The 21,609-nt window shown below is 42.7% G+C and overlaps 2 protein-coding genes across 4 annotated transcripts; one reads left to right on the plus strand and one right to left on the minus strand.

Moving 5' to 3' along the window:
- Positions 1–1,257: 1,257 nt before the first annotated feature.
- Positions 1,258–4,418, minus strand: NDUFB9 (NADH:ubiquinone oxidoreductase subunit B9). Its single transcript, XM_050314355.1, has 4 exons — positions 4,258–4,418; positions 3,931–4,123; positions 2,484–2,597; positions 1,258–1,488 (listed from the first exon to the last, which is right to left on the minus strand). The coding sequence occupies exons 1-4, from the start codon at positions 4,341–4,343 to the stop codon at positions 1,357–1,359; spliced, it is 525 nt and encodes a 174-aa protein (XP_050170312.1). The 5' UTR covers positions 4,344–4,418; the 3' UTR covers positions 1,258–1,356.
- Positions 4,408–21,241, plus strand: TATDN1 (TatD DNase domain containing 1). 3 transcript variants are annotated; one of them, XM_050314253.1, is made up of 12 exons: positions 4,408–4,460; positions 5,996–6,061; positions 6,668–6,717; positions 9,049–9,112; positions 10,321–10,464; positions 10,563–10,605; positions 14,856–14,941; positions 15,051–15,091; positions 16,455–16,531; positions 17,213–17,283; positions 18,197–18,323; positions 20,986–21,241. In XM_050314253.1, the coding sequence occupies exons 1-12, from the start codon at positions 4,439–4,441 to the stop codon at positions 21,086–21,088; spliced, it is 894 nt and encodes a 297-aa protein (XP_050170210.1). In that variant the 5' UTR covers positions 4,408–4,438; the 3' UTR covers positions 21,089–21,241. The 3 variants fall into 3 exon arrangements, with proteins under 3 accessions (XP_050170210.1, XP_050170218.1, XP_050170227.1); XM_050314261.1 differs by lacking the exon at positions 4,408–4,460 and adding an exon at positions 5,714–5,834; XM_050314270.1 differs by lacking the exons at positions 4,408–4,460; positions 5,996–6,061; positions 6,668–6,717 and adding an exon at positions 6,787–7,292.
- The last annotated feature ends 368 nt before the right edge of the window (positions 21,242–21,609 follow it).

Below are 21,609 nucleotides of genomic sequence, written 5' to 3' on the forward strand. Positions count from 1 at the left end.
GGCCGAGCCTATCGGTGACAGTGGTCATGCCTCTGGGATCACAGATTTCAGAAGGGGAAAAAGCTGCTGTGTCACAGCAACAGCAGCTGGAGAGAGGAGGGTATGTGAGAGAAACAGCCCTGCAGACACCCAGGTCAGCTCCAGTGGGCACAGCAGAGATTCCCCTGGAGCCTGTGGTGCAGCCCATGGTGAGGCAGCTCTGCCCCTGCAGCACATGGAGGTCCGTGATGGAGCAGAGATCCACCTGCAGCCCGTGGAGGAGCCCAGGGTGGAGCAGGTGGATGCTCAAAGGAGGCTCTGTCAGATTAGGCAACGCACATCTCCTGTCTTCTATCCCTAAAAATGGGAAAACAGCTGAAGAGCCAGGTTTTCCTATGAGCTTTCACTGCATGGCTGTATCCCATCTGTTCCCTCACAGGGTGGTAAGTGAAAGTGTTACCAAAACTTCCTGTGTCTTGTACGGATGCTTTGGGAACATGGCCAGAAGCAAACAGCTTTTTGTCCCTAGTTCAGTGTCATGCAAGCCCATGAATGAGCACACAAGAGCCACATTCCTCAGCAGCCCACATGTGTTAACTGGTACAGCTCAGTGTTTTTCTGGGATTCAGTATCCTGCGGGATCAGCTTGCTTCTGGTGCTCCATGGCGCTGTTATCCTTGCAGGAAAGCACAACATTGTAAGGAAGGTTTACGTCTCCTGAGACTTGACACCCAAGTGAAAAATGCAGCAAAGAGCCTAAAGAGGTGGGGAGGGCAAGATGTCTTTATCCCAAATCAGGGTCAGAAATACCCTCAGTCTGGGAGCACCCAAAGCACGTATCTGCTGCTGTCACCATCCTGAAACTCCAGCTTTAACACCTTGCCTGTATTTACTACCACATTCCAAGTTACGGAGCTGATATGAACTGTTTATTAATTTTCATCCACTTCCCTCAGGCCCCCCTCCCTCCCACCTTATCCACAGTGGGAGACAGTCTCTTGCCCCAGTTATTCTCAGTTTAGTTGTTTATCATTTCATCAAGTCCCCCACTAAATCTGCCTCTCCCATCCCTTTAAGCTTGCATTCCTTCTCTAGGAATATGAGTTTCAGTCTTAGCTGAGTTTTCTAACTCAGAAGGCTGCAAGAGAACTTGCTCTGGTGTCAGTGCCCCGCCAGGATTTCTCCACAGGCTGTCCTGTGTTCAATGACATTTCAGGTACGTGGCCCACATGGAGCAGTGTGAGTGTGCTGGGGAAGAGCAGCGTGCAGGAAAAACGCTTTCTCTGTTACTTTTATCTGGCTTTATTCTGTATTACTTACAGAAGCACATGGTCACTGACATGTGAACTGCTTACAGCAGACAGACCTGACGTGCCTTTACATGGGTATTTCGCGGGGCCGTGTCACGTACTGCCACCACAGCGGGGGCAGGTGCCCTTCCTTCCGAGCTGGAGGCAAAGCTTCGGTTTTTGGACCATCCGCTGGGGTTTCTTCCTCCAACTGCTTAATCTGTAAAGAGAGAAAAATTGCTTTAGCACATTAACACACATTCCCTTAACACGGCTCTCAGTGCCCAGGCAGTGAGCAAAACCAGCTCCCCATTTCTGCAGGGAAGAACCAGCGGTAAACCCTCCAGCTGACAGACAGGATTCAGGTTTCCTAACACTCACTTCCACTGCAGGCTTGTATTACCTAATTAAGAAGGAATTTCTAGGAGAAAGAAGTGATTTACGAGAGAAATTTTACTTAAAAGGTCATTATTTCCACATAACTCATGTCTACCATTGCTACACTAAACAGGCTGAATTCTCCTGCTGCTTTGGAAGCTGCCAGATCATTACAAGTCCAGAACAACTTCCTTGCAATCCACAGGAGACCTGTGTTCCTGCACGCCACCAACAGCCCCTCAAATGCTTTCAGCACATGTTTCTTGAAGCAGCACAAGTGCTGGCTGCCCCTGTGTTAATTCTAGAGTGCCACGCTCCATAAAATCCAACTGTTTCTCTATAACTGAATCAAAGAACTGTTCTAAGGACATCAGCTTTTCCCAACTGACTCACAGTTTAGTATGACCAGAAATTAGTCTTGATTCCCAACTGATGACCACTGTGGCAAGTCACATTCCAACTGCAAATAGAAAGTGTCAAAGCTCCACAGCAGCAGAAGAGGAATTCTCTGGTCATTGATATCCTCTCATCCCACTTCGGAGTTTGTTTGTTTTTTGGGGTTTTGTTTTGTTTTCCACAAAACTGCTACAATAGCCCTCACTAACTGAAACACAGCTGCAGGTTCAGCTTTAACTCTGAATTCCCCTCACAGCCATTCAGAAGCTCTGAGATGTCTCTGTAGGTATTTTAGGTCAAGTCAGTGTTTCACACTGATGTGTTCCAGTACAGCAGAGCCTAACTGAGACTGCAGCAGGCATTCAATAATTTTTCCAAGAACACATACACAAAATACTTGTGTGCTAAAGAGACTTTACTTTGCATAGAGCAAGCACTGACCTCTTTTTCCCAGCTCTCCTGCTGCAGCTTCTTCCATTGCTCTCGTTTGGCAAAGTAATCAGGATACATTGCCTTCTCAGAAGGATGCCAGAAATCCAAGCACCATTCAGGAATCTGTTAAGAGAAAAATGTATTTTTTATATATATATACATAATTTTTGTATATGGAATCACATCTAATACACACATACAGAAGAAGGAAAGGGAATCACTGAAGCCAGTATTAATTCCTGGGTTTTTATCCATTTTGAAGTACTATATAAAAACACCATTTAAGAGCTGCCTGACTACTACAAGTCTCAAGGCACATGGCAGAGGTCAGGATTCACAGGAAGACATCACAGCATCCCAAAACAAATCCCAGGTCATCTCAGTTTACTCTGAAGTTCTCAAAATAATTCCTTCTGGTGGAAGAGATCACATTTCTTACCTTAATTCTCCCAAAAGCAGGAGCTTAGAGAGATCCTTCTCTCCAACTACTGATTTATTTAACTACTATTTTAAACTACTGATTTATTTTACTTGACAAAGACAGAACATTACAGTTCATTTCTGCCTGTCTACAACTACTAGGAAACAAGCAGTTTTATTAGGCCTTTAAAATCTTGATAATGGTCTGACCTCAAAGGTGTTCACACAACAAAAAAAAAGCAAAATTCAAAATTCTGCAGCAAGATATCACTAAATGTTTACATTTGAAAGACAAGAACGTTGATTAAGAAAAAACAACACCAAAATCCCACCAAAGCCCAAGTTCTTTAAAAAAAAAAAAATTATTATTAGTTTTCTTCTAAAGCACTAAAAAGCTGATGCCAAGAGAGCAAAAGCCCTGTGTTTTTCTGGGAAACCTGTGTCTTTGCTCCTAAACAGAACAATCTAGATGGTCAAAGCCTGTAGAAGCACTGTAGAGCCTAAAAATAAGGCTTCTATTTTCATGCATAGCTCCTGTCACACAGTGGCGCACAAACACTGCAGCATTATCAGGGGAAATCATTAACTTGTAGCGTTACTGAAAACGCTGGAAGAACGACGGGACTGAGTGAAGGGAAGTCCTCCCACAGCCAAGGTGACACTTGAGCAGACCAGAGAGAAACCGAGGCTGTTCTCAGACGGCAGCACAGCTTCCTCTCCTCCCCGTTGTTCCCTCCCACAGCTCAGCTCCAGCCCTGTCCCTGTGCCTGCCTGACCCACCGCGGGGCAGATTCCACTGGGCAAAACGGCAGATTATTATACCATAAAAAACCAAACCCAACCCAAACCAAACCAACACACAACCAGCGGCGTTCGACCAGATCAGCAAACTCCACCTTCAAGGATCAGAAAAGCAGGACAGCTCCTCCCACACTACCAGCTGAGCCAAGCTGCGGCCCTGTGGCTGCTCGCGTTATATTCGCTAAAAGAAGAGCAAAGCAAGCACAGCAATTCACACGTTCCAGGCCACCCTGACCTTGTAGCACTCGTATCTCTCGTAGGAAGTGCCCCCGGGGGAGTCGGGGAAGACGTAGGGCTGCGGGTGCTGGTTGGCCCAGAACTCCTCCTCGCCCGCCCTCAGCAGCTGGGTGGCTTTCACCATGTCCTTCACATCCTTGTTCTTATCGAAGCGCTCCCTCAGGAGGCAGGCGAAGTAGCGGTACTTGTCCCTGCGGGCAGAGGTCACGCACAGTGAGGAGGAAAACACCCCCACACACCGGGCCCAGCCAAGCGCAGAGCTGAGCGGCCCCTCTCGGCGGGCAGGAGGACCTCCCTCCCCGCGCCCCGCGCCCCTCGCCCTCACCGGTGGATGCACCAGGACTCAAGGTGCCGCAGAGACTTCTTGTACAGCCGGAGCACCTTCTGCTGGTGTGTCAGGTACGCAGCCATGGCGGCCCCTCAGCGCCGCCTTCCCCTCCGCGCGGCGGCTGCCGGGAGGGCGGCGCGGCCCCGCCCGCTCTGCCGCCGGAGCCGCCCGGGCCGCCATGAGCCGCGCCAAGTTCATCGGTGAGGGGCCGGCGGGGCGGGGGGAGGGTCCCTGTCCCCGAGTCCCAACCCAGGACCCCCCGCTCCTCGCCCGGTGCCGGGCTGAGCCGGCGGCCGCCGCCCCGCTCCGGGAGGGGCCGCGCGCAGCGGGAGCGGGCTCGGGATGCGCAGTGCCAGGGCTCGTCCCAGCCCCTCCATCTAGGGTTCATCACCTCCCGCCCCAGCCCCTCATCCAGGGCTCGTCCCAGCCCCTCCATCTAGGGTTCGTCACCTCCCGCCCCAGCCCCTCATCCAGGGCTCGTCCCAGCCCCTCCATCTAGGGTCAGTCACCTCCCGCCCCAGCCCCTCATCCAGGGCTCGTCCCAGCCCCTCCATCTAGGGTTCGTCACCTCCCAGCCCAGCCCCTCATCCAGGGCTCGTCCCAGCCCTCCATCTAGGGTTCGTCACCTCCCCGCCCCAGCCCCTCATCCAGGGCTCGTCCCAGTCCCTCCATCTAGGGTTCGTCACCTCCCGCTCCAGCCCCTCATCCAGGGCTCATCCCAGCCCCGTATCTAGGGTTCGTCACCTCCCGCATCCAGGGCTTGTCACCTCCTGCAGTCCCTCTTGGTGTCCCGGACCGCGATGCGGCGGCCTTGGAGCCCCCCCCCGGGAGCGTTTGGGAAGATTTGTTCTGTGTCTGGGCACTGGGGCTGCTGTTCCTCTGTTACCCCCGAATTTGGTGGGGGTTCGGCCGCCCCTCGTCGCCTGTCCCGCATTGGCGCATTAGTCGTGGTTGTTTCGGATTGTAATGGAACTGGCTTGGATGAAAATGTTAACGTTCTTGGGAAATTCGACAGGAAACGTGCAAATAACTTGAGATGTTTAGTTCATACTGAAGTTCTATGTGTGGCTGGGCAGCCTAATATTTCCTTGGAAAATTTGCCTCCCCGCTGGCAGTGTGGGCTCTGGCACCTGCAGGGGTGGCTGTTCTGGAGCCGGCGCTTTAGTCCTTGGCTGCGGGGCTGCAACGCGGGCACTCAGCCGTGGGAGCTGAGTGAGGAGGGCTGGGATGGGCTGGGGCAGCTCCAGCAGTGCCTGCATTGCAGTGTCCTGTCGGTGTCCTGTCAGTGCTGCCGGAGGGATGGCCCTGGGAGGGCAGCAGGAGGGAGAACAGGTAGCTGTTAGGAGGCATTCTGCAGCTCCTGCTCACCACCCCGTGAAGGTTGTATGGGAGATGCTGCGTTTTCCCTTCGTTCTTACTGCTTGTTTGCATAAACCTGTATTTTCAGATTTATTTGCAATGAACAGTATATGCACATTTGCTTTGGTGATTATGAGGGTGTGCCCAATACACCCGTAGAAGTCTGGAGTTGCACGGAGGCCAAAAGATAATTTTTCTGTCACTTCTTGTAAGGAGTAAGTTCTCAAGTTATGCAAGTAAACTTACGCTTAAGCTTTATGTGGCCTTTATGGGGCCATCAAGAGATGGTTTCTGTTGTCTTCTTCTAGTTGATTAATCCTCAGAATAAAATGTAGAGCCACTGAAACTTCTAATTTCTATCTTTGTTTTTCCACAGATATTGGTATTAACCTGACAGATCCTATGTTCAGAGGAATCTACAGGGGAACACAAAAACATCAAGGTCAATATTTTCTTTGTATCTGCTGAAAGACAGGAATCCTCTTGCTAAAATAGAAACCTCTTACATGTCAGAATGTGAGGTTAGAGTTTCTTTTTTCTCCTCAAGAATTGGATGATTATTTACTAAGGCTTGAAGAAGAAAGTGTGACAAAACAGGTTAGATGTCCTAAGCAAAATACATTCTCTTAATTGCTGTTAAGCTGTGGTGCAGGTAACTCTGTTTCTGGACCAAAATGGACAATTGCTGATCTATTTATGTTAGGATTGCATGGAAAAACTGATGTCGCAATTATGAACAATAGCCTATCAAAGTATTGCATTGCTGAATCATAGTTACTAATTATAATATGGGGTTTTTTGCTCTCATGGCCTTTAGATATAGATGTAAAAACAGAGTCTCCTCAAGTATGTGGAAAAACTTCCATTGCCTTCTTGGATTTGAATTGAATTTCCAGTTACTGTGTTTTGTTATTGTCTTCTAAAGATTAATCAAATATATTTTAAAGATTTAATGATAGGAATTCTGATTGCATAGAAGTTGAAAAGTAGTTAAATTATGTTGTAAAACCTTAAGTTCAACTTACATCATTTTTATGAATTTTTGCAGACGACCTTCTGGATGTGATAGAGAGAGCAGTCAAAGTTGGCGTTAAAAAGGTAATTTCTTGTAATAAAATTGTGTTAATATTTTACACTGTTTTCTAATATTTGGTTTTTTTGGTGCTCTCCTACTAAAACAAATGTTTCTTGGATTTGCAATGGAAAATGCAGTAACGTCCTTCAGTGCACAAAACAAAAGTGTTCTGTGCAGAGCACTGTCTTTCCTCTGCACAGATCATTAGCTGACTATTTAAGTTCAATGGTATTGAAGTGATGTGTATGTAGGATTGATCTTGTACAGTTTCAGCAGAAAGGTGTTCACCTCTGAGCTACTGCACTCGGTTTTCCATGTTAGTTGTATTATGGGCAAGCACTCCTTTCTTCTGGTATCTTGTGTGACTCAGAGAAGAAGTGCCATGAGGAGCAGCTGAGGGAGCTGGGGGTGTTTAGCCTGGAGAAAAGGAGGCTTGGGGGGGAACCTTATCACTCTCTACAACTGCCTGAAAGGAGATTGTAAACAGCAGGGGATTGGCCTCCTCTCAGGCAACCAGTGACAAGACAAGATGGAATGGCCTCAGGCTGCGCCAGGGGAAGTTCAGGTTGGACATGAGGAAGAATTTGTTCATGGAAAGGTTTGTTAAACATTGTAATAGGCTGCCCAGGGAAGTAGTGGAGTCACCATCCCTGGAGGTGTTCAGGAAAGGACTGTATGTGGTGTTTAGTGCTGTGTTTTAGTTGACAAGGTGGTGATCAGACAAAGGTTGGACTCGATGATCTTGGAGGTCTTTTCCAGCCTTAAATGATTCTGTGATTCTTAATCAACAGTTACTGCTGCAGCTCAAAACTCACAAACTCTTCTGATTGAGACCCTTCAGATATTTCTGTTTGTAAATTAAATCGGTAACTGCAGAATAGCTGGGAGTGCCGATAAATTTTTACAATTGAGACACATGAACATCTGCTGGTAAATAATGGCTTACGTGTATTAAAGCAGCATCACTGGGAGAGGGTTTGTAACTCTTACCTGGAAATTGGTGTTTTCAGTTCCTCTTTTATTTACAATAGTCCAGCCTGCCCCTCTCTCTCTCTAAACTAATTGTTGACAAAAATATGAATTAACGTGGAATGCAATGCATACTGTCACAAACTGTACTACTGCACTAATAAGGCTTCTGGATTAGAAATAAACACTCCTCTAGAAGAGGAACAAGCCTCTTGGGAGTATGTTGAAAAACTCTTGTCTGAAAAGAGCGGGAAATGAACTGGGAGACAAAAAAAGAAAACCCCAGGGATGGAGAAGTTACCCCACTGCAGCAAATACAGAGTCCAGGTCACTTTTGTACGTGTTGTGTAAGTGCTATTTAATCTTCATACCACTCTCTGAAAATAATTGGTAGTTTTCCTATTTTGGGATCAAAAATAGATTAGCTGCATAACTTTTTCAAGAGGCACAGTGGATTCAGAAGTGTAATTCAGGAGTTCCCTGTCCTTAGCTGTTTTCAGTCCTCCTACTGGCCTTTACAGTGTCAGAAGCCTATTCCATCACAGATCGTTCCTACTTACCTAGAAGCTTGATCTGTTTATTGTAAAATACTTTTATTTTTCCATATAGCTGCTCATTTGTGGTAAATTTTTTGAGAAGTTTTGCCCTGTGTTGTATATACACTGGGTCATTTTCTCTGTGGTACTGTTGGGATGTGTCCATCAGTCATGGAGCATCCTGCAGGAATGTCTGACCTGGTGCTCACTGAGTCTGGTGTACAGCATGTGTAGGGATATGAGTTTCCAAAAGCAACGTAGTCATGATTTATTAGGACCTAGGGTGAAATATTCTGCAAGTGGTGGTTCAAAAAAGCACTGTGAGCCACAATTCTGGTGTGATAACTTTGAGCTTAAGGTAAAAATAAAAGATCAGAGCCGGAAATTCTTAAAATTACAATCCCAACTCTGATACAGACTTGTTTTTTCGTTTAATTACTTACTTACTCATGTCTTGTTCTGGGTGTTTGGGAGTCTTTATTTTCCCCACCTGTAAGACAGAATGTTTCTGAGTATCGTTTCTTGAATGCAAGTATAGTTTCTCGAGTCATTGTCTAATGAAGGTAATATTGCTGCAGATATAAGTATTTTATTCGTTTAATGGTTTAAATGCTCAGCATAGAAGATACTTGATTTAGAAAAAAAAAATCAGATGTTTATACCTAGTGTATTTACTAGCTCCTGAGGGCCATTGAGGTTTGTTGCTGATTTATGAAATCTTGTTATATATATTAGTAATTGTCTTCTGATGTTCTCTGTCAGGATTCTTCATGTATCTGAGTGTTTTCTTAAACATTCTGTTTGATGTTCAAAGAACATACACACTGACAGTACTTTTCTTCTTTCAAGTTTCTGATTACAGGTGGGAGTCTAGAAGACAGTAAAGATGCATTGCAGCTGGCACAGACAAATGGTATTTTCACATTAAACTTGTATTGTCAGCCAAAAATATAACCTTCTCTCAGAATTAAGAGTTCAAAAGGATCTGTCCCAGAGGTGTTTACAGAATCTCAGATTAAAATGACAAATTAAATTTCAGAATGGGATGAATGCATTATGTATGAGTTTCTGTGTGTTGCTCTTTAGATCCCTCATGTTGGAAGGAATGATTCTTTTCTGCAATTTCTATTTCTACATAAAAATAGAAATTATAAGAAATTCCTGGATTAAAAAAATTGGTACAAGTCTCTGTTATAGAAATAAGCTAGAATGCTTATATGGTGTGTAATACATGGGTTTTGTTGTCTTTTTGTTTGTTTTTTACTCCCAATCTGTCATGATCAACTTGATCAAGAGAGGTATCTTTTTTTATGGTTCTCCTAGCTGTTCCTTTCTTGCTGTGGAAGGGAATATGTCTCTTCTTCTTCTTTAGGCAAATATTATTCCAGTAGTGACTTAAATATGTCTTTGAACTAAAGCACATGTTAAAGTACTGTTTACTAACAGAAACAGTAAATAATTTTGGTTTGAATGAACCTGAGGAGGTAATTTGATGCAAGCCAGTTTCCCTCCCCACTTCTGTCGAAGCAGGACTGGCTTTAATATTAGGGCAAGTTGCTCAGGGCCTTACCTGGTTTTAACTCTCCCCCGTGCTTTTCCATTCTCCATGAAGGCACTTAGCAGAAATGTTAGTTTTGGCAAAGTAATCTAGATTAGATACTTGGGAAATCAGGCAGATGTGACTTGGGAAATTCTGTCACAGTTTATGTAGGGGCACGTGAGGGAAATCACACACTCTCTGCAGATCTTTGAGCTGGGTGCACGTTGAATGAGATGTGTTTCTAAATGATCTCAAGAGGTCTCTTCCAGCCTCAACAATTCTGTGATTTATTGGGGGCTGCTCCACCACAGCAGTTCAGCTTTAAATTGCAGTTCTGGAGTACACTAAGCAATGTATACTAGAAAGACAGACACACACACATACACTGGAGACACTGTCTGACATTTTTAAAGCAGAAAATATCTGTCTTATAAAATTATTATCAAGATAAAGATGTTCAAAGGGAGTTTTCTGTTAAAACTGTAAGCAATAAAAACCCCCTCCAGATGCAGATATTGTCTATACTTTAGATATATTTCATTTTTTTTTTCTTAAAACCTCCTAATATTCTCTTGCTTTAGACATGTTTTACAGTACAGTTGGCTGTCATCCTACCCGCTGTGGAGAATTTGAGCAGAGTAGCCCCGAACAGTATTTATCTGAATTAAAAAATCTGATTGAAAAGAATAAGACAAAGGTAGTAGCAGTTGGAGAATGTGGCTTAGGTAAGTGTTCTCTTAGTACTTCAATATTTGTTTTTCTAGACATATTATTTAAAAAATCCTAAAATACTAAATGGGTTTTTTGTTGTTTCTGTTCCTAGATTTCGATAGATTAGAATTTTGCCCAAAGGACATCCAACTCAAGTAAGAAACTTTTGATGATTATGAATTGATGTGTAGCAATTTACAGGAGTGTTTTCTATCTTGTGTTCTACCATGTAACATTGGTCAGGTACAGACCCTACAATTTGCAGGATTGGGCTCAGTTTTTTTTTGCCAGAAATGGAATTTTAAAGAAATAGGCCTACATTTATTTAGTGCTATGTGCTTAATTTTGCTACCTGCCTGGTTTTAGCATGTCTTTTTCTGTAAAATTGAGCAGAAATTGTGGATTTCTGGGTGTGACAGATGGTCATTCTTGCTAATAGTTCTAAGAATTCTAAGAGACTTATGGGAAAAATAGTAAATGTAGCATGTGAAAGAATTAGGTTGTTGAAGGAAAGGCAGGAGAAGGGAAATGGAGAAGGGAACAGAACTGTCAAAAAGGATAAGTCAGCAGTGGGGGAAAATGAGCTTTTAGTAAGGGAGGTGTTAGCTAGGAGCAGATAAGTGAGAGCTAATGATAAAGGTAATCTCAGGAGGTGGAGAGATCTGTGCTTTGAAGTAACACGTAGATACTGAATGGAAAGAAAAAGGCCCCTAAAATCAGCATGCATTCTTGTATCCAGAACTTCTGTCTACAGAGGGAGCTCCCTGAAAGATACAGGTGATAAATTCAGCGAATCACCTGTAATTGTTATTATTGTAAATTCAAATAATCAACAAGTGATTAATGAATTGTACTTGCATGTTACTGTTCTGACTAAATGAGTCACTGGGGGGCAGTGGTTGCTTGTGTTTAATTGATACATGTTAGCAGGCGTGGAGTTAATTTCTTCCTAATGCTACAGTGAAATACTTAGCAAAGGGGACGGGACTTTTTTTCCTGGTAGAATTCAGCCTACACGAAGTTCAGCAAAGCACACCTTGGAACATAACCTGGTTTTTTTCTGTTGCAAATGAAAACACTAATGGAGTATCAGATTTTAAGATCCTTACTGCCTTGATGTTATTGGGAGAAAAAAGAAATGTATCAATAAAATCATAGAATCATAGAATCCTGGAATCAGCCAGGGTTGGAAAGGACCTCTGAGATCATCGAGTCCAGCCCTTGATCCACTACCACCATGGTTACTAGACCATGGCACTCAGTGCCACATCCAGTCTCATCTTAAAAACCTCCAGGGACGGAGAGTTCACCAGCTCCCTGGGCAGCCCATTGCAGTGTCTGACCACTCTCTCTGTAAAGAACTTCTTTCTAATATCCAACCTAAACCTCCCCTGACAGAGCTTAAGACCATGTCCTCTTGTCTTACTGATAGTTGCCTGGGAGAAGAGACCGACCCCCACCTGGCTACAACCTCCTCTCAGGGAGTTGTAGAGAGTGATGAGGTCACCCCTGAGCCTCCTCTTCTCCAGACTAAACAGCCCCAGCTCCCTCAGCCTCTCCTCATAGGACTTGTGCTCAAGTCCCTTCACCAGCCTGGTTGCTCTTCTCTGGACCTGCTCCAGCATCTCAATGTCTTTCCTGAACTGAGGGGCCCAGAACTGAACAAAATACTCCAGGTGCGGCCTCACCAGCGCAGAGTACAGGGGAAGGATCACTTCCCTGCTCCTGCTGGCCACACTGTTCTTGATGCAGGCCAGGATGCCATTGGCCTTCTTGGCCACCTGGGCACACTGCTGGCTCATGTTCAGCTTCCTGTCAATCCAGCACCCCCAGGTCCCTTTCCACCTGGCTGCTTTCCAACCACTCTGTGCCCAGCCTGTAGCCCCGCAGGGGGTTGTTGTGGCCAAAGTGCAGGACCCGGCACTTGGCCTTGTTGAACCTTATCCTGTTGACTGCAGCTAAAGACCAGTAGTGACTTCTAATTGGGTGCACTGAAAATGAGTTTTGAGGAAACTCAGGTGACAGGCTTGATAAGTGAACTAAACAAATGAACTAAACAAATGTGAAATGCACGGAGGCAGTTCACTGGTTTTCAGCTGGTTCAGAGTTCAGGTGTAGCTGCTCCAGAGTTAAGGGATAGCTGGCAAGCAGCTGCAGAGTTCTCCCCCAGAAGAGCAATGTGGCAGTTTCCCAGGGGGTAGTATCGGAGCATGACCTCTGTTTTGATATTTAATCATTATTCTTCGAGTTAGTTATGCTGCGTTTTCTTGTGGATCATTTTCACCTGTAAAAAATGAACATTATTTTCAATCCTTTTTTCTTGGATTTAAAAGCTATTAAGGGTGATAATCTAATAAAGATGAAAATCCTTTGTTGTAGCAATCCTAAGAACTTTTTAATCTCAAAATTTTTCTCCATTCTCAAAACTTTTCCAGAAGCAACATATAATCAGCATATGTTGAATGACAGTTTGTTTGCCAAAGGGAGAAGGTTGTTCCTTAAGCATTGGAACTGGTCAGTTTAGTTTCCTACTGAATTATTTTGTGATCATTCTGTTCACTGTATCTGGTTTCTTCATGCTTTGTTAGGTTTGGGTTTTTTAAATTTTTAGTTTATTATTATTTTTTCTCTTCAATAATTTCACTTCCCCTTTCTCTTTGATAGACCAAGAAGCAACACGTGTTGGGCTTCAGTGTTGCTACGAATAGAAGAAGCTTGAGTTGTCTTTTTATTTGTAGGGACACTAAACTTTGTACTTTCAAGGCCACTACCCTTCTCAAAATTATATTGAAATTGGCCAGTTAGGTTACTTAGGGTGCTTATTTGCAGCTCAGTCTCTAAAACCTTTTTCCCATATGAAACAAGTATTCTGTAAAAAAAAATCAAAACACCAGAAATCAGACAATTGTAGCTATTTAACCACAAGAGCAATCATGAGTTGCAATTAATTTATATTTAGTCAAACAAGCTAAACTAAGCACAGTGTCTAGACAAAGATTGAAAGTAGGTGTAATTCTCATTTTCATGTCAGAGTTCAAGGTTACAGCTGATTTCTTTTTCACCTGTTTTATCTCAAAGATTTGCATTGATTAACAAGGAAGGTAACTTTTGATCTGAGAAATACCAACCTGCAATATACAAAAAATAGTGAGAATGGCACGAAATGAGATGACCAGTTGCACTTTTGTTTGTTTGTTTGTTTGGGGTTTCTTTAGGAAAGTGGTAACTAGTGGTTTGCTGCCACTTTTTCCTGATTGATACGTGACTCATACACAGCAGTATGTGGTCACTCAAGTTTGCCTTTGAAATGTGGCTGACAACTGAAAACGGGAATTCCCCAGTGCCCTGAACTGTTTTTAGCAGCAACACCTGAAGAAATCCAGTATGTGCACAGAGCCCCAGCCTGCTGGGAACAGGCAGTGTTGTTCTCCTGCCTCTCCAAATAAATTACACGTGGACACTGAGTCACCTGGGCACTTCTGGCCTTGTGTCAGGCCTAAGTTCCTCTGCTGTGTTTCCTGAGCACTGGTGATTTGCATGCCTGTTTGCAGCAGAGATGTTCAATGGTAATGCTCACAGAGCAGAACTAGCTGCAGATGACAACCGCAGGTTAGTCCAGTGCTAATTAGTTTCCTCTGGAAACTGCGTTGGGGAACTTGGCTACCTGGTTACCTTCCCCCGCCCACATTTTAGTGTCTCTTGGTAGGGTGGGGCCTCGCTGTTCCCCGCTCCTTCAAAGGCAACTCTTAAGAGTAGAAGGTAGGAGAGGGATAAAAAGGAGTGAAGAGGAAAGGATGCAGGCACACAAAGGAGAGGAGGGAAAAAGAGGTGAAGACAATAGGTAGAATGGGGCAGGAGTGTGATGTCTAATATTGGTATTTGTTCCCCAAAGAGAGGAATGACTGCCCTCTGTGGATTGTCACTTCCAGGTCAGCAGCTGTGGTGCAGCTTTGGCCATTTGAGGCTATAGGAATAGTGATCCCTCACTCACACTCACTGCTTTTATAAGTCCTTCTTGAAATAGTGGTCTCCTTGTCATCCACACTCTCCCATTCCTGACATTTCAAAACTTTGTGGAAAGAACAGTCCGTTCCTCTTTCATTAAAAATAAATAAATAAACCCCAACTCCAGCACCCACATTGCACAAGAGCACATGTTCAGCATATACACACACTGCAGTACTGATGCTCTCGGCCACTGACCTATCTTCCAGCACAGACCACTGCTACAGCAATATACCGTGGGAAAGAGTTTATTTTAAATCCTTGCACAAGTAGGAGCTTTTGCATAGCAAATACATTCATTCTGTCTTTAGTTTTGGAGGAAAGAAGCTGCAAAAAACTTTTACTGACTTTATTTGCTCTTACACAGAGTTTCTGTTTAAAGGTGATTTTTGTTTTACAGGTATTTTGAAAAGCAGTTTGACTTGTCAGAACAGATGCAACTGCCCATGTTTCTCCACTGTAGAAACTCACATTCTGAATTTTTAGGTGGGTTTTGTTTGAGAATTTCATATTCAGAGCAGATTCTGGATACGAAAATGTTTCACCTTTGTCTGTTATAAAGCTGTCTCACATTTTTATTTATTTTATTTCATAGAGATAATGAGAAGAAACCGAGATAGATTTGTAGGAGGGGTGGTAAGTATGGACTTCAGTGTAGCATTCATTTTTACATGCATGTATGTGAATGTTGTTGCCTAATACACAGTTTCTTGCTTGTCATGGAAAATGTGTGGGCTGCCTGTTACATGATTTAAGTTAATAATTAGTAAGTTTTCCAGTCCCTTCTACCAGTTTTATTTCCATTGCTTATTCGACAGGATTTTTTGCAAGGTAAGAAGATAGGCTGAGAAAAAGCTCTGCAGCTGACGTGAGCAGTTTTTCTTGGCCCGTCAGAAGGACAGTTTAAGCACCTTATAATTGACATTGGCCTTTTCCCAACTTGTCAGTGTCTGTAACTGCAGTGCGTTCAGACCACAGATAATTTAGATGCATGTTCCCAGTGGAGGCCATAACCTCAAACATTTGCTTCTGACGTTAGACGTCAGTTCTAAATTCGATCCAGATGTAACTTTTGATTACTTCATGTCTTTAGATATTGATAGTTTTTTAATTCAAAACAGGAATTTTAATTCAATAACAGGAAAAGCTTTAGGTGAAATGATTAAGGAAGTCCAGCAATGCTCTTTCAGCTTTCCATTATGGCTGGGTTTTCCAAAAGTAATAAATGCTTGAATTATTCTATCCTAATATCTCAGTCCCCAGGTTTGCCCTTTGTTACCACAAAACCCTTGCCCTTGCTCAGTACTTTGCATGTTCCACTCTTACATAATGCTGTGAAGCCTCTCCTTCCTTCCTTCCTTTCTTTTTTCTGCACAGCCAGGGGAGAAATGAGCAGGAATCCTCTGCAACTGCCTGTCTCCCCCTGAGCACAGGGAAGCAGAGCAAACAGGCTCTTTACTCAGGCTGAGAAGCTGCAGTTCCCAGATGCACTAAACTGTGACCCTCCACTTGCCTCTCCAGGCCCTGGAATGACCAAACAGACTGTCTCTCTAGTTCCAGTGGACTAAAATCTGTGGAGAACAAAATGCTGCTCTTATGGTGCCCCTGACAGTGCCCTGTAGGGAATGGTGAGGAAAGAGTGTGAGAATTCAGCATGCACAGGATTATTTCCTGAGTATGATTTCCCAGCTATCAGCTACATGAGGTTCCTGGGCCAAAAGAGTATCTCTGGATAGGCCTTTTCTGCCCATATTTATCACCAATAAAGCATGTAACCACTTTTAGTGCAGCATTCCAGTGACTTCAGCCTGAACTTCGCCCAAACTCAGAATCAACTGAGCCATGTCCCATCTTTATGTTTGTATTGATGTGTAATGCATGCTTTCAAAGGTATTTGATGCACATAAAAAATAATACATGCTTTTAAATTATTGGAGTTTTAATAAAAGTACATATGTATTTGTATGTATCTGTGCATCTAGATTTATATATGTTCTAGGTACATTCTTTTGATGGCACAAAGGAACAAGCGGCAGCTCTGATAGATTTGGATCTTTATATTGGAATAAATGGCTGGTAAGTTCTTTACAAGAAATACAACTGTTCAAAAATGGCAGCTGTAGTGAACTCATTGCTTTCTTTTAAACAATGAGGTCAAGCTTTCAAAGCTCACTAGACTCTTAATCATCTGACAGATTTAGAATTACTCTCATTAGCCTGTTAGCCATAGAAAGTTCTTACCTTGCAGCTCAGTGAGCTGATCCAGTGTTAGGTCCACCCTACTGACCCTCAGGTCAATCCTTGTTTGTAAATAAATAAGGTTGTTGAACGTGAAAGGAGTCCTTCTGAGGAGTCTTTAAAAAGTAGCCTGATTTTAACCTGCCATGTCAAACTGAGGAGAAATGCAAATGTAACCTGAGCGCTGCATCTCCTGGTTACGCAGCCGGAATTCTCAGCAGTCACCTGGCCCAGCGCCAGCCAACACCACTTTGTGAGGCGCAGGGGCTGTCACCAGGCCAGGCAGGGCACCAGCTCAGCTTACTGGGGTGAGATGGCTTCTCCCAGTAACTCAAAATTTACTGTTTTCTGCAAAGTTCGAATTTACAGGCAGCAATGTTAAAAAAACGAAGCAAATCTTACTCATTAACAAAATTATTTCAGAAGCTGCCTTTGCTCCAAAACATTTCAACAGGCAAAGTAACTCCTTTTATACACCTTTTATTTTTATTTTTTTTAACCTAACTCTTTATTTTCTAGTTCACTGAAAACAGAAGCCAACTTGGAAACACTGAAATCGATTCCTAGTGAGCGATTAATGATAGAGACTGGTAAGATTTTGTTCAGTTTGTGACTTCATCACCATTAGGCAATGAGACGTGCTGGTACAGCAACAATAAGGCAGAATCAAGACCTAAAGAGTTCAGAGTAGGAAAAGGACTGGCTGTTTCTCCACTTGAGAAAGCAGTTTACAGGCTCCAAAATACTCCTTTTCAGCCTTCAGCTGGAAGGAATAAGCTGCTGTGTCAGTTCCTGACATTGCAGAGGAAGATGAAAAGGACAAATTGACAAGCCCAGATTTTTAAATGTACCAGAATCCTGCTTGAGTATCTTTTAAAATGTAGCTTGCTGGAGATGTGCCAAGCACAGGGAAATGGCTATGAGCTTGCCACTGGCAGCACTAGCGGCATTTGGAAAGAACTGCTCTTTAAATGGAATAGGTGGAAGAATGCTTGAATTCCCCTTTCAACCCGCTGAGCACTCATTTTACTGGACTGACTGGGGATGCCATGTTTTCTTTTTTCATGTTCTTTTCAGTTATCAATACTGGCTGTTATAAATACAGTATTTATTTTAATTTCTGAACCTGAGAAAGGAAAACCACAAACTGCCTAAATCCTGAAGTTGATTTGCACATGAAGTACAGACCTGTTATACAGGAAATTTCTGTGGAATGCAGGCAGTGTATCTGGCTATCTCTATCATGTCAGAGGAAATTAGTGTTAGTGTTAGGTACTGTGTACTAGTGCTGAGTTTTTCAAATGTAAAATCCTGAAGGTAATGGTATAAAAATCCAAGGACTGTAAAGATGTTAAATAGTCCAAATCTCTTAAATCTCATCTTGAATTGGAATTCACTGCTAGAAGAAGATTGCAAGAACTTTTGTCTGTAGTAGTTGATTAAAATATCTCATGCTGTTCTCAAACAGTTGCATACTCTTTTTTTTTTTTTTAATTAAACTAGATGCGCCTTGGTGTGGAGTGAAAAATACTCACGCTGGATCTAAATACATTAAAACGACGTTTCCTACAAAAAAGAAATGGGAGAAAGGGCACTGCTTGAAGGACAGAAATGAACCCTGCCATATAATGTAAGTGTACTACTGTACTATTACTTAAAATACCTCAAATCTCACATGAAAAAAAATAGAAAAGAATCAGTTCTCTAGTAATGTAGTAAATAGAAATTAATTCCAAATGTACTGAAACTTGTGCAAGGTTTTGCTTTATAGGCTGTGGAAAAAAATTACAAAGTCTTAATTTTCTCACTTCAGCAATTCTGGATGTAAAAAGCTCCCTGAAAGTGAAACCAGTACTGTTTTTATCCTTTCACTTGATACAGTGGAGAAGAAGTTAAACCCTGTAAAATAACCTGACTTGACTTGAATACTCATTTCATTCAGTTGTTGTTCAGGTAATTTTTGAAACTGATCCAGCCCTGAGGATCGGGGGACAGTCCCCCAGGGGGGACAGAGCTGAGGCACCAGCAGTGCTTGTGTCACTGCTTCTGTCACAGGCACCAACTACCACAACATCCATTTGGTCAGGGCTGTTTCTTCCTTCTGCTACTGTGCCTCAGTTTAGGTAGGATTGACAGCAGCCAACACAGAGAAAGAAAACTCCAGGGGCTTACGGACAAAGTTGAAAAGAACAGAAACACCTCCTTTCTGGTTCCCCACAGGGCTGTGAAAAGCAGGAAAATGCATCGTTTTAGTGAAGATGTTTAGTTATCCTTTAAATAGCACTGATAGATGAAATGCCTGAGTTTTCGGAATTCCCAATTTCAAACTAACTTTTGAAATACTGCACAGGGTAGTACGAAGGATCTAGGTGTTCAGCAAGGTCTCTAAACAAGAGTTTATTTGAGAACTGAGGGGAATTCTGCTGCTTTTGGAGAGATGTGAAGAAACTTAAAAAAACACTGATGATGCTAAAAGCATAGTTTAAGCTTTCATGGTGACATCTCCCAGTGTTCAGATACATGTTGTGCAGTTAGGTCAGTTGTAATACTCTGAAATTGGATTTATCCGTGTTCTACACGTGAAGTGCACATGTTAGCATGGAAGGGCTATTTTAAGACTTTCTAGGGTCAGTCCATGATTTTGGAGTGGGGGAAGAGATTAACTGAAAACAGTTTTCTGATCATAAGCAGAGGGCCTCTACTGTTACTATTTCAGCAAGCCTGTGGTTTAACACCCCCACATCTTTGTCTGCTGCCTTAGTTGTAGCTTATGGGAGTATTTCAGAAACCCCAGAACTGGAAATGCACAGAATCTGTCCTAGATTGGTACAGAAATGCTTTTGCTTTCTTTTATAAAACAAATTCTTGTTTGGTAGAACCTGATTTTAAAATTACCATCCCTTTGACATTTATTATATAAGCTGTACTAATTGTAAATTAGTAACTTGAGAATCAGTTAAACCTTAAAAAAAATGAAGAACGATAACTGAGAATTGGTATTTTGTGACTTCTCATGTAGCAAAATCTGGTGTGAGGGAAAGTTACTCAGGCCACAAAGTGTGTTTAATGTTTAGGGTATATATACTGTAACACAACTGGCAGGAAGAATTTTCCTCTTGTCTTTTGCTGGTGCTGGACACCTTTCAACTTTGATGGTGATATTTCTGCTTCATATATATATGTTTAGAACTACACTACTCCCCTTGGAAGCTATTTTTTAAAAAAAATTTTAGCCACAAGAACCTTTTTTCTCCTTTAGCAGTTTCACATACACAGTGTTACAGTAACACATGGCATTCTACTGCATCCAGGTGAGAAGAGATACATAAGGCCTACCATGAGTCTTCAAGGGTGAAATTCTTTGGTATTTGTTACTTATTTCCAAGTAGGCCTGATCTCACCACACCTCATTTGTAACAGCCCCTTAATTGAAGAACCATTTTGCTAATTCTGCATCTGCATCCCAGTAATTATTAAGAGCAACTTTTTCTCCTCTGTCTTCCTTACTAAAACAGTTTAGCTATAGCATCAGTTTAGAGGCAAAATCCAAAAACCACCAAACCCTACTAAGCTTGAGATGCTTCACTGTGAAGTTCTGTTCTACTACTAGAAAAATTAAAGTATGACACATCTTAAGAAGTGTACAGAATATTCCTTTTTTTTAAGAATGATTGATACAAAATCAAGAAAATAAGTGCAGAGGTTTGTGGCTTGGTTAACAGTACCCATCCCATTTCTTTTGCTTCCTTTTCCTGGCTTGTATCAAGACCATTGCCTTTTGAAATCGCTCATTTAGTATTTACTGCAAATATCTGACCACATTAATCACAATTAAGCCAGAGAACAGGGAAGGAGGAGCAAGTTACTTTGGCAGCTGTGTTCAGATAAGGCTGTATCTGGAATTTAAGCTTTGCCATAGATCAATCTGTTCAGAATGCAGCTTTAGCCTTGAAAGGGTAATGAGTTTTAGTCTGAAAGATGAAGACCATTGATAAAGACACCCACAAAATGACACTTTCTTCGAAACAGAAAGCTGTTTAATTACCTCCAAACAAGAGTCAAAAGAGCAAAGATGAATCTGTACCAGTGAGCAACCAGTGTTCAGTGTAAAGGAAATGGCAGTTAGTGACTTAAAAGTGAAGCTATTTGCATATCTGAGCACCCTGCCCTACTGCTCTCAGCACAGGTTTTTATTCCAGGTTAATCTTGGTGACTTGTACACACACATGCAGCAGTCTGAAGTACATTCAGTACTGGGTTTCAGTCTTCTAATACCACTCTTTCTTTTTTAGACAAATACTGGAAATAATGGCAGCAGTAAGAGAAGATGACCCGCTTGAGTTGGCCAACACTCTATATAACAACACTATTAAAGTCTTCTTTCCAAATATATAAAGTTGTTTTTCTTACATTTATTCAGCATAACTTCAGTAAATATACTGCAAAAACTTAAAAATCATCGTACCTGCAAATCCTAATCCATGGAAGCCAATATGTAGTGGTTTTTGGTTTTTTTATGGTACAAGATTAAAGCTGCTTTTAAAAAGGTGTTCTGCATCTGTGCAGTTTCTCAGCCCTGTTCCCCTTTCATTAAGATTCAGGATCAAGTTCAAGGCCAGCCCAAGCCTGCAATTCCTGTTAACACCTGGATGCAGCACAGGATGAGCACCAGGCTGCTGTGTTCGTGCATTGAGCACTTCAAGCCACTGCTGCAGTTCAGAGGGGTCGAACACATCCATGGCATGTGCTTTGCTGCTTCCCCAGAAAGCTCAGCAGTGCTGCCTTTTGTTCCACATACGCAAATGCTGTAACATTAAGTCTACCAACCTAAATTTTTAATTATTTTATTTTTTTAAAAACACAGCTCACTAGTTTTTCGCAATAAAGCTCTGCTAATACTGAATTTATAAGTAAAG

Source organism: Myiozetetes cayanensis, unplaced genomic scaffold (assembly GCF_022539395.1).
Source record: "Myiozetetes cayanensis isolate MyiCay16 unplaced genomic scaffold, myiCay2020 scf1, whole genome shotgun sequence".
NCBI classification, from domain to species: Eukaryota; Metazoa; Chordata; class Aves; order Passeriformes; family Tyrannidae; genus Myiozetetes; species Myiozetetes cayanensis.